Source organism: Drechmeria coniospora, chromosome 01 (assembly GCF_001625195.1).
Source record: "Drechmeria coniospora strain ARSEF 6962 chromosome 01, whole genome shotgun sequence".
NCBI lineage: Eukaryota > Fungi > Ascomycota > Sordariomycetes > Hypocreales > Ophiocordycipitaceae > Drechmeria > Drechmeria coniospora.
This window is the reverse complement of record NC_054389.1, coordinates 10,701,564-10,714,268: the sequence shown is the minus strand read 5'-3', so window position 1 is coordinate 10,714,268 and position 12,705 is coordinate 10,701,564. Positions and strand designations below refer to the sequence as shown.

General features: G+C 53.7%; 3 protein-coding genes across 3 annotated transcripts; 1 reads left to right on the top strand and 2 right to left on the bottom strand.

Moving 5' to 3' along the window:
- Positions 1-374: 374 nt before the first annotated feature.
- DCS_02849 (conserved fungal protein) lies at positions 375-2,351 on the bottom strand (the record flags this gene model as incomplete). The annotated part of the gene is made up of 5 exons (XM_040800175.1): positions 375-458; positions 560-1,152; positions 1,204-1,420; positions 1,503-1,778; positions 1,998-2,351. 5 exons carry the CDS (start codon positions 2,349-2,351, stop codon positions 375-377), a joined length of 1,524 nt encoding a protein of 507 aa, XP_040661058.1.
- Positions 2,352-4,527: 2,176 nt separating this feature from the next.
- Positions 4,528-6,317, bottom strand: DCS_02848 (carboxylic acid transport protein; the record flags this gene model as incomplete). Its single annotated transcript, XM_040800174.1, has 4 exons — positions 4,528-5,378; positions 5,516-5,646; positions 5,786-6,159; positions 6,225-6,317. The coding sequence occupies 4 exons, from the start codon at positions 6,315-6,317 to the stop codon at positions 4,528-4,530; spliced, it is 1,449 nt and encodes a 482-aa protein (XP_040661057.1).
- A 50-nt stretch (positions 6,318-6,367) lies between these two features.
- On the top strand, positions 6,368-6,685 carry DCS_02847 (uncharacterized protein; the record flags this gene model as incomplete). Its single annotated transcript, XM_040800173.1, has 1 exon — positions 6,368-6,685. The coding sequence occupies one exon, from the start codon at positions 6,368-6,370 to the stop codon at positions 6,683-6,685; it is 318 nt and encodes a 105-aa protein (XP_040661056.1).
- Between the last annotated feature and the right edge of the window lie 6,020 nt (positions 6,686-12,705).

Below are 12,705 nucleotides of genomic sequence, written 5' to 3'. Positions count from 1 at the left end.
GGTCGCCACGTACAGCTACAGCATCGGAGCAGACGGGGCAGAGGATTCCCAATGCAGGAAACAAAGGTTCGAACTATCCGTACAAAGTATCGCCAAGTACGCATCTGTATTCGCCACGAGAAGCGATGGGGTGCCATTCCCGCGCCTTGTTCGCGATGAGTCGATGCTTTCTGTCGCCGCGTTTTTTTTGTATATATATGAAAAACAAAAGATGAAAAAACTCGGTCTCAAACTCACACCTGCCTCCCTAGCCAGCCAACTTGCGCTCTGCGGCAACGGTGAATGGTAGTCGTCGAGGCTCAGGTATCTATTTGATACCAGTCCGTCGAACGGCCGATGCATGTGGCCATACAGCATCATTCATACACGACAATCTAAAAAACGGTTCCATCGCTTTCGATCAGAATAGGCGGCTCCTTTGTGATGGGTCGATGGATCTCGGCAATTTCGCGGCCACCCTATCCCACGTTAGTTTCGACGCACGTACATTTATTTGCATGCATGCATGCACCGCACGCGCATGTCTCGGTTATTCCTTGCGGGGGGAAACTTGACGAACCTTCCAGCTGCCTGCCTCGAGGAGCTGCGGCAGCGTCAATTCGTTGCCGGCGAGCTCCACCTTGAGAACTTTGTTGACTTCCTCGCAAAGCCTGTCCAGCATGCCGACGGTGACGCCCCTCCACTCGACGACAAGGTCATCTCCAGGCTTGAACATGGGCGCCACCTCGACCGCCTTGCCGCCCGTTCGCTTGCAGTAATCCGAGTAGTTTTGCAGGCCACGCTCGAGGTCCCCTTGCTTCACGGTCAGGACGCCCATGTCGACGAAGAGACCGCCGTTGCGATACTCGGGCAGACCAGTGAGCAGCTCGGTGCCGGCGAAGTGCATGTTGAGCAACGACTGCATCGGCTGCATGAGAGAGTAAGTGAGCCACTGGGTAAGCTTGTGAAACGGCAGGATGGACTCCCAAGGGGCGCTTGCGGAGCTCGGCATGGCCTTGCATGGCCAAGCGTCGCCGAGGGAGACTCCGTTGAGGGTGGTTCGTGAAGGCGGCCAGATGCTGGCGAGGCCATCCATGAGAAGGTTCCACAAGACGGGCAATGGAACGATGAGCATGGAGGACGCCTGGGTGGAAGGGTGGGACAGCAAATGATCTAGATGCACGTCAGCCGCCGTCATGTTCCTTCCGGGTCGGCTTTTCGAACCTATCATGTTGCCAGGACGTCCGCCGGCACCGAAGTAATCCTTCTTCTCATCCAGGGCGCTTCCTAGTCTGATCAGCAACTCGGTCCTTCCCTGGAGACCGGCGAGTTCGTTTCCGGTCCGGGATTGCAGGCCGGCCTCTAGCTTCTCCACCGTCAAGGACTGCAGGCCGGCCTTGTCAACCTGGCATTTGTTGGCCGGATTGCTCGAGAATAAACCCTGTGGCAAAGAGTTAGAACATCGAAGGGTGTTCAAGTAGTACTCGGACGTAGCCAAGGAGGGTCGGTCTATCGACACATACCGTCTGGAACATTTCCAGGCTAGCGACTGCTAGGCCTTCGGACCTACGGTACGTGCGGCCATCCTCGACGCTCTTGTAGCTCCACTGGGTGCCGGCTCCGGCATCGAGGAGGACGCTGACGAGGAAAAGATCGACTAGACGACGGCATCTCTCGGTGCTGTCAAGGTCCTCGGGCCAATCCGACAAGAGTTGGGCGACTCGATCGCGGCCGCCGACGGAAAAGTGCTGGTATCGGCCGTGGCCAGGGATCGACTGGAAGGGGGCTTCGTAGTCTCGCTATCGGTAACCGGTTAGCCAAGCTTCAAGCAGAGGCGGGCGGTCGGGCCGTAGTGCTCAGGACAGTCGTCGTCGGAACACGCAGCTTCGGAGTGCTCATCATCGAAACACTCGTCGGCGCCTTCCGAACTCTAGGCGGCAGACGAGCGATTGATCGACCGCATTCGGGAAGGGTATCTCGGGAGAGGGAAGAGGATGGGGAGGTTGATGAAAACGAACCTTGATCAGGCCCGAGACAAAGGTGACGACGTCGGGGAACTTATTCCAATCCACATCGAAGTGGTTCAGCTTGTTCTCGAGGGCCTTGCCCATGACAAGCTTGCTCCTCTCCCTCACCGCACCGATGCTTCGGAGGTAGCCGGCCGGGTCCAGCTGCGGGTCGGGAGGTCGAGGCAGGTCGACCTTGGGAAGCTTGACGGGCATCATGGGCGATAGGGGGGGAGTTGCTGGCGTGAGACTACCGGCAGGCGTGCGGTTTCCAGCGGTGCCCGAGGTGAAGCTGCCGGTGGATAGGGACGCGGGGATGGAGGAGTTGCCTTTGGGAGCCTTGGGCTTGCGAGAGAAGAAGCCCATTTCGGTTGGCTCCTCTGTGGTAGTACTGTACGGCTAGGTAGCACGGTAGTGCGGTAGTAGTGCGGCGGCACGAGCTGGGAAGGCAGGTAGGTAGCAGCTATGATAAGTAGCAGCAGCAGCAGCAGCAGCAGCAGCAGCAGCAGCACGGATGGAGTACGTGTAGGTGTTGGCAATGGTACAATGAGCCAACCGCGGCGCAAGTCCGTCGACGGGGATGGCCGGGAAAGATGGGGGGGAGGGGGACGGGCAAGCGGGGGCTGCGGGGGGAGAAGAGAATATGTTGCTTGGGGGTTCGCTCCTTCAGCTCTATTGATAGATAGGGGGCCAGCTGACACCCAAACTCTGCAACAGGTACCTCGTAGGGACGTAGGTTGCGACGAAAGCGAATGGGGTGGTTCAAGGAAAGCAGAAGACAGATGAACTTGGATGGAGTTTGAAGGAAATGTTGTTGTTCCGAGACGAAGCGAAAGGGGCGAGAGGCGACTACGCTTTCTTTTGAGCCTCTTCTCCGGCACAGTTCGCAGGCCAAAGGAGTGCCAACGGAGTATATAATTACTCCGACCCTTCACTCCGTTCGGATACCTAGCAGCATGTACTTACTGTACCGTGCTGCCGACTGCTGTACGCCCACGACGCAGACGCTCAATCGTTGACCGCCATTCATCATGGACGCGAATCACGCATCATACGACTACGCCATTGTGCGCGTGAGAATGTCTTGGGGCACCATGGACCAAGATGGCTTCCCTGCTGAAGGCGGCGGCGTCCAGTCATGATGTCTACTCGTAGGGTTGGTGTGCAACACTGCCTGCTTGCACCTACTTGAGGTATAGATGTTACTGCTTGCTAACACCGAACTAGTAGGAATTAACTTGGACCATGTACCTGTGCAAGTAGGTAATACTACGGAGTGCAGCAGATACTATTACACTTCAGGCCTCCAGACAGCACAAAACACGCAAGCAATCGAGTGTTGTATTACCTGCTTGATCGTACCGTAACGCAAGTACACGGGCAAACACATAACAAGGTATAATACTAGGTGCCTTTTGGTTTAGTGGGCAAGCGGCTCGTTCTCACGCAAGCTCGTACATGTACAGCATTGCTGCAGCCATGTATACGGAGTACTCCATATGCCCCCAAGGAAAACCAGGTCGGTGCGCGGAGTCCTCCGTACTGCAATACAAGTACTCCGTACTCCGTACTGCACCAAGCATCCGTACTGTACTGTACAGTAAGTACTTAAGTAGGTGTGCTCCGCCTAAGTACAGTACTCGGGACATTTTTACTTCTACTTACAACTATACTAAGTAAGTACAGTACACCTACAAATACATGCATGTACTTACTGTACCACCTGCGGCTCACACGTAAATGCTGATACATGGGCCTGTGCGAAGTAAGCGTAGGTACTCCGTACTTCACACAAGAAATTAGGGGCGGATGGTAATTAAGGGGTGCGGCTTTTTCTTGTTCCCGCCTAACCGCAATAAAGGCACAACTGCTCGCTGGTTGGTGAACGGACCGTGCCGATGGGTCGATGAATTGAAGCCAAGCACCGGAGAGGGCTGGCTGGCTGGAATGCTCACCAGTCAGACGGCGGTGTCCATGCGGCGTCAACCTCGTCGCCTCGTACGCACCACCAGCCCAAGCGATAAAAGAAGGGGGAAAATAAAACAAAAAAAGTCAAAATGTCGCGTCTCCTCTGCCGCCATCCCCCGCCTCAACGTGGGCGGCGACGCCCGAGCGCCAGCACTCTACTCCGTACCGACGGATAAATTTCCAACGTCCGAATCGTGATCTCCGTCCCGTCCATGCGGTAATTGGCCATGGCCGTGACCTGCCACCCGCTCTCGCCTAACCCACGCGGATGGAGGGACAGAATATTGTGCACTCGACAGCGTGACAGGCCTTGGGGCCGCGCTGCGAGCCGGCATCACCATCACCATGCAGGCCTCTCGGTCGCCAGGGCCGACTGTGCAAAGGTGACAATCTGACATTACAAACATTGACACTACACCTGCTCCGTACCAAGAAATTGATGCCAACCCCAACGAGACTCGTTAAAATTTCGTATCCAAGCGACCGACGATTGCGCATATTCATCATGACGACGGCGTGGGCCAAGGGGTTTCAGTGTTCATGACTAACCAAGGCGCGAGACGGCAGCCACCCGTCAATTCTTCTCCTCCAGCTCGACGTGCGCCTTCTCCGCATCCGGCAGGCCGTCATCCGGTGCCTCGCTCGAACGAGGGCTCTCCATGCCCGCGACCTTGGCCTCGAAGCTGCGGCCGCGCCTCTCGGGACCAAACATGGTGGTGAATATGATGCCCAGGGCGATGATGGCCGTCGCGATGCCCATGACGGGCCCGTACGCCTCGACGCGGCGGCCGTTACCGAGCGTGACAAAGGTCCTCTCGGCGATGGCGTTGACGATCTGCGCCGACGGAGACGAGATCATGTTGCCAATCTGGTACGTCACGCCGGGAAACGTGGAGCGGTAGGCCACGGGCGACAGCTCGTTGAGGTGGATGGGGATGATGCCCCAGGCTCCCTGGACAAAGAACTGCATGAAGAAGCCCGTGGCGCTGAGGGCTCGCTCGCCCTCGGGCAGGATCCAGGCGGGAATGAGCAGGGCCGACATGAGGGCCGAGGCCATGATGGCGCGACGGCGACCGAAGAACTGGCTCAGGTATCCGACGATGCAACCGCCGACGCAAGCGCCGGCCTTCATGAGAATCGAGGCGCGCGAGGCGCCGGCGTTGTCGAGCTCCTTTTGCGTCAACATGAAGGTCGTGTACGAGTCCTGCGACGTGTGGGAGTAAAAGTTGAACCACGTCATGAGGAAGATGCAGTAGACGCACATCCTCCACTCCTTGACCAGCATTTTCTTGGTGTCGCGCCAGAAGGAACCGAGCGACGTGCCCTTGGAGCCATGGCCGGCCCTCTTGGCCTCCCTGGCCTCGAGGAACTGCTTCGATTCGGGGAAGCAAATGCGAACCAGACCGACGGCGATGGAGAGACCGGCTATCCGTCACCGATGTCAGCAACAACTCGCGAGGACGGCGGCAGGGCAAGGAGAGGGGAAAGAAAACCGCCAAGGGAGCAAATAGGCCGTGGGGACAAGGAGCAAAGAATACGACGACGGAGGACGAATGACGTACCGGCAATCCAAAAGACGGTTTTCCACGTCTCGACGCCGCCACCGACGCCAAGATTGGCGCATGCCGCCAAGACGTACCCCAACGAGTAGCCTTGTTGCAAAATGCCCGACATCAAGCCACGCGCGTTTGCACTGCGTGCCGTTTTTCGGTTAGCAATCCGACGACACATCTAGCGCAGCGTAGCAGCAGGTGCCATCGGCCTGGCCAAGCCAAAAACCTGGCGCTGGGACGGGGACGGGGACGGTGACGGAAACTAGGGCAACGACGTACGGGCACTGCTCCAGCGCCATGGCAATGGCATTTCCGTAGACACCACCCATGAAGAGGCCAAACAAGCTTCGTACGGCGAGGAACTGCTCAAAGGTCGAGCTGTAAATCGTCGCGATCTGCAGCAGGCCGAGGACGATCATGTTGAAGACCATGGGCCACTTGCGTCCCCATTTGTCGCCGGCGAGGCCGAAGACGGCGGCACCGATGGATCGCAGCAGGAGGGTCAAGGTGATGGCCGTCGTGATGTCCGTCTTGCTGCGGTGGTAGTACTTGGCCAGCTTCACCGTCTGGATGGAGAGGGCGTGAAAGTCGAAGGCGTCGGCGGTCCAGGAGCTGAAACCGACGACGAAAAAGAGCCAGTCCTTGGCCGAGAGCTGGGCGAAGAGGCTGATGGGGTTCTTGATCCGATCGGGCTCCTGCCACTGGCACCGCGTCTCACCGTACTCGTTGGAGAGGACGACACGCTGCTTCCAGACGAAGAGATCGCGGAACGACTGCCGGGCCGTGGCGACGACGCCCTTGGCGAGATCATCGGCAGGCTCGTTTTGCGAATCCTTCCCTTTGGAAGACATGATGATGATTATGGATGTGGATGTGGAGGAGGGGCAGGAGGGGGAGGAGGGGGAGAAGGAGAAGGAGAAGGAGGAAGAGGAGGAGAAGGAGGAGAAGAAGGAGGAGGAGGAGGAGAAGGAGAAGGAGAAGAAGGAGGAGAAGGAGGAGGCGGAGGAGGAGGAGGAGGCAGAGGAGGAGGAGAAGGAGGAGAAAAAGAAGGAGGAGGAGGAAAAAAAGGAGAAAAGGGAGGAGGAGGAAGAGGAGGAGAAGGAAGAGAAGGAGGAGGAGGAGGAGGAGAAGGAGGAGGAGGAGGAGGAGGAGGAGGAGGAGAGGAGGAGGAGGTGGTGAAGGTTGAGCGCCGAGTGGTGCCTGCAGAACCGTATGCACGGCAATGCCTTGGGTTGGGCTTGCAAGTGAGGAAGGCGCCTTCGGGGAAGTACTTGTCCGGGGAAGGAGCTTTCCGGGGAAGACCTGGGGAAGGAACACGAGGAGCTCAAGTGCCCGCTGCCGTATTGTGGTTGTACTTGCTGTACTCCGTACCGTACCGCAGCCAAGTCTACTTGCAAGTACCGACAGGAAGGCAGGATCGGTCTCGCTTAGTCGTCGTATACGTAGTATGTCTTATGTGGCACCTGGACGAGGGAGATCCATGCTTGTTATATAGTTGCTCGCAAAGCCAGTCCACATCAGCAGATCCTACTCTTAAGTAAACAAGTGTCGGATTACATAGATGCACACGGTACACGAGAAATACTTGCTTGCACCACGTACGACGGGTCCGATTCGGAGGGAACGTCGAGATGGTGCAAGCGTCGAGGGCAAATCCTGCGCTGCCGCTACGGCATTTCTCGAAACCCGGCAGGGGTGTTGCACAACAAAACGGAGTAGCACCATGGGCGTTTCTCGCACCTGCGGCAAACGAAGAGCGGAGGACCGACGGACAACAACAATCAACCCCACGAGCACAAGGTTCACGACGGCCATTATCTCTTACGTAGGTGTAAGTGTACTTGCACATGTACTTTCAAGTAGTTGTACATGTACAGATACTGTACGTGCATGTAAGTACTTGCACGCACACCACCACCATGGAGCACTTGGAGCAAGCGCATGTACATGTACTCCGTACTTGCTCCGTGCTACATGTACACCTGCATGGGGGACCGAGACGGGGCGGTTCGCCATCATGGATCATATTGCTACACTCCCAATGTTTGTGCTTCATCCATACGGGCGCCCGCCTATGCATCAATCATCTCGATTTCCACCACCAACTTTCCGTGTCCTTATTGCTTACTTGTGCATGTTCGTACACTTGCTCCGGTGTGCGGTGTTCTCAACAGGCAGACGAGTGCATGCATGTACACTTACATGCAGTAGTGCCGCAGTTATGGTATTAGGGAGCGCGGACATGTCACTGCTTGTAATTACAGTACAATGTTTGCAAGTAATGTTAAGTACTTGATATTTGTACTGATGTGCTACTACTGTACTCCGTACATGTAAGTACATGTAAGTACATGTAGTTGTACATGTACTTACATGCACTAATACCCTTTTTTTTCCTCCGGGGCCAGTGAGAACGAGTAAATGATAACTTGGAATGTACGGAGTATTACTGTACACAACTGTAGTTGTACTTGATGCTCTCACCTAGTTGTAACTACATGCCCAGTACCGTACCCTGCTGGCACATGTCCTTGCAGTGTGAAGATACATCGTACGGGGTAAGGAGTGGTTCTCAACGGTTGAAAAGTACACGTAATTACAAGTACACCTTCTCGCCGTGCTCGTACTGTACTGGCAAGTACCGCAAGTACATGTAAGCAGGTGTACTTGGTTGTACTTACTTGTACGAAGTACTTGTACAGTACGGAGTACTGGTAATCTCGTCACGGTGGACATGGTGGAAAGGGTCCACTTGCTCGGATGTTACGAGACCAGAAATTGCACAAAACAGCGTTTTGCAATGGGATCAAGCACTTGAGTTTGGGAGCAAGCTGCAACAAAATCCGTCTCTCGTGAAACGCAGGGCTCGGCCAAGCGTGTAACCGACGACACAGTACAGTGCATGTGTCGGCTGCCGGGCGCCTAAGCGCCCGACCAAGGTTTACGGTATTATACGAGTCTGATTTCTCGGTACCTTTGTCGGGCGGATCGTCATCCATTTCGCGTCTGTACTGTAAGCGTGTGTGTATGTGTATCGGTGTGTGTGTGTGTGTGGAGTCCAGCCAGTCACGCGAGATCGATGCACGAAGACTTTGGTTTTCATCGTGGACCTTTTTGTTTGCAAATGGTTCCTGGTCACACGTGCATTTGCTGCATTGCACGAGCGTGGTGTAAGGACGGAGTACGGAGTACTCCTCCACGAATTGTGGATAGCGCAGTTGGAGAAGTGGGGGAACATCCTGGGGATATAGCATACTAAAGCACTCTGTGCCTGTAATAAGTACATGTAGCTGGACCGGTACTACTTATTGTACACCTTCTCGAACGAAGATCATGAGCCCTAATATCACAAAGTACAGTGTACAAGCAGTACGAGTACTTACAAGCGCGCCTATTAACTGCATACTGGTATAAGTACATGGAAGTACTCAACACTGTACGGAATAATACTCCGTGCGGTATGGAGTAAATGCAGGTACTTGATTGTACTGAAGGGCGTGAACTCGTACGAGCAGCAATTACTTATAGTACAACTACTCCGTACTTGCAGTAATACTTGTCGTTGTACTTGGTTCAGACACTTGTTTTACATGTACTTACTTACATTGTACTTGTATGTACAAGTAGTTGCTGCAAGCACACGTGCTGTATGCGTTACTCCTATGAAAGTACGCGCTTGTACGCGGTAACGGTACAGAGCACAACTACTTGCACGATGCACATGTGCTACAGTATTCTCCGGTTTGGAGTGTCGCAAACTTAGCACTTACAAGTACGGAGTAGGTTGGGGGGGGTTGCCCTGGGAAGCGCAATGGAAACGAACAGACGTACGGAGTACCGGCTGCCGTGTCAACTGCTTGGGAACAAGCCGGCTGGATCCTTCCTGCCAACCGCTCTCAACGACCGCCAAGTTTGGCCAAGACGATCAACCCCAACAGCTTGTACAGAGTACGGAGTACAGTACATGTATAACTACTTGTACTTACATGCCCGCACAGGACTCAACTCGTACGAACCGCAAGTAAGTACATACTTACCAGTCCTGGCATATGTACATGTACACCTACTTACTACTACGGGGAACTCGTACTGCATTTGTCTACCAGGGCATAAGTACAGTACGGTACAATTACACTTTCAACCACATGTGTGCACCTAAGTACTTACTAGTTGTACATTGTACTAGTTGTACATTTTACTTGACGTGCCTTTCTCGGGGCCCAAGTACCCTCTTGAGGGGATGGGTGCTGTGCTTGCCGTTCGTGAACGTGCTGTATACCTAGTAAGTACTTGCCAGTTTGGAGTAGTCCGCACTTAGGTGTACTGTAGTTGTAAGTACAGTAGGGTTGGTTACTTCAGTACCTAGTGCTCACATCAAGTGACGTACAGTACATTGCATCAACTTGGCTCCCACACCAGCGTTGCTGTTGTACAGTAGGTGTAAGCACTTACTTACGTTGTACTGTACTGTACACTATACTTAAGTGTCTTTGTAGGTGCAACTAAAGCCGAAACACAACCACACTAACTGTACGGAGAACATGCACATGCAGTTTGCAATCACTAGCATGTATTACACCAAGTACTTAACAGAGTACACTTGCTTGTATTGCTTACCAACGCAAGGGGCGCGCATCTTGCATGCCGTCGGCATCTGGCGAGCCGTGCATCCTTGCCGCTCCCATTGTTTCGATGACCTGAGCGAACAAGCAATGGACCTCTGTGTAATGTGCCGTGTCACTGCCGTCACTGCTGTGCATCGAATGCCGAGAGAGTGGGCGGCTGCCGATGGTGCGTCTCGCCGCCGCCGTACTCTCTCTGTCGAGAAAGTTGATACGAGAAAGTGCAACGGGTTCGAGCAATCGATAGCCAGGGCAGTGCGTTGAGCGCAGCACCGCAATGCCCTTCGAGCATTTTGGGGGATGATGGACGAGAGTCAAGTCAATGCCCCAACGGAGCAAGTACTGTACTTGCACACCATGTAATACCACAAGTACTACGCACTCGCACTGCTGCAATAATACTACATACAGTGCGTGTAAGTACAAGTAAATACGTACCAAGGTACTTGTGTGCGCGGAAAGTTGCATGTTTCCCCTTGCGTCCGCGTCGATGATTCTCGTCGCGCCGACGTCGAACAAATAAATCTTTCTTCAACCCCATCATGAGCTCATCGCCGGCGCAAGCCATCAGCCCGTCGTCGGTTCGCCATCGAGCCCCGTACAGAATGGTTGGATAGTGGCTGGCAATGGGCGGGATTGGCGGGGGATGGGCTTCCGAGCTACGCCTTCTAGCGCCTTGGCTTGGATCCTTTAGGCGTCTGACTCGGGGGGTTCCGCCGAGGTTCTCGGAGGGGTATGGCAGATGCACACATGGCACACTTCGTTGCACATGCGCAGTACTTGGCATCTACAGTACATGCTCCCACCAATGTGCACACACAGGGTATTGCGTACAATTACCCGTACACGTAGTTGTACAGTATATTCATGCAAGTATCTTGCTGGCATGAATGGGTGTGTAGGCGCACTTTCACATGCATGCATCCATGTGCCTGTGCGTACCGGTTCGTGCTTGCACGGTTGCAATGCCCTAGCTTTCGACCATTCTTCGGCTCGATAGCGGGCCGAATCAGGTCAGCCTGGGCGCCGGGGACGCATTGGAAGCCCATCGTCCACATCCATCGGACATTTGGAATATTTCCAAAGGGCTGGCGAGGAAGAATTGGCGGCAAGCCAAGCAAGTACAGATATCAATGACAAATAGTCGTACTTGTACGGAGTACGAAGTTCATGTACAACTACAAGTACTTGTGCAGAACGGAGTAAGTATTACTTATTTAAGGAACATGCAAATGTAACGGCTCGCGTCGGTGTACTTACATATCTTAATACTTCGTTTCGTACTGCACTGTGGCGTACGAACACTAGTAAGTAAGTACTGTAAGCAAGAACACCTACACCTACTAACCTAGGTACTATAGGCACTTACAGTGCCTTGCTTGCATGTACAACTACAGTTTACTTACTTCTCCAGCGACACATGTACTCGAGGGACTGTACTTAGTGCACATGCAAGTATTACATCGCCGAGTACTTGTACACGCTGTACAACAGGTACCTAGTAGGTGTACATGTGGGACAGCTGGCGTACCATGCGTACTTGTATTATCGCAAAGTAGGTAGGTGTGCTTGATACTACCAAGTGCTGCAATACTCCATACATGTGCACGTTTGTACTACTTAGGTAGTCAACCTTGCTCTAACCTGCACCTCTAACTGGTTCGTGCCCTGACGGCTTTCGCCTAGAATGCTGATGTTGGCTTCCTCAGACGTGGGGAACACTGTGAGCGCGTACTACTCTGCACCGTAGCGTACTTCGTACCGAACGCCGCAAGTAGGTATTACCAACAAGTACACAAACACACACAATACAGGCACACTAACGTGTAGTTAAGTACTCCGTACTATGCATCGTAGTACGAGGCATCTACCGCCGATCTTTGTTTTGTCCCCGAGGCGGCGTTCTGCTGACACGGAGACAGCCTGAACCCCAGAACCGGCATCCCCACGCACCTCATTGACGGGGAAGCCCATTGCGTAGGACTGATACTGCACTCACCAAGTACAAGTACATCTATGTCCTCATGTAAGTACTTACATACAAGTACGGAGTGCAGGAAACTTACTCTACAGTACAAGTACTCCGTATTCTACGTGTACATGCAGTATACTGTAAGTACTTATGCAAGTACTTAAAAAGGTGTAGGTGTAAGCAAGTAGAAGTACGTAGCGGTGGACGTATTTGGCATTCTCGTGCGAATTGGTGCATGCAAGTATCACGACTTGTACTCCCCGGACTCGTACTACCTGCCGTCAGGTAGCAGGTAGGTGTGCACATGGGTGTAGCTGTACTGTACACTTACATACAGTACTTGTATGTAGTTGTAGCTGTACTGTTCATGTCCATTTCCTTGTACGTACTTGTAGCATTAGTACTTACTTATGCTACGGAAGTAATTATACAACGACATGTACGTAGGCAAGCAGTGTGCTCTGCAAGCAGGTACATGTGCTTGGTCGTCGTTGCTTGCCCCAAGGGATGCCAACCCCACAAGGATTGTAATATGACCATGCCTTGCCAGCGAGATGCAAACCTCGACTCAGAAAAGCATATCCAAGATAAAAGTGCGGGGCGCA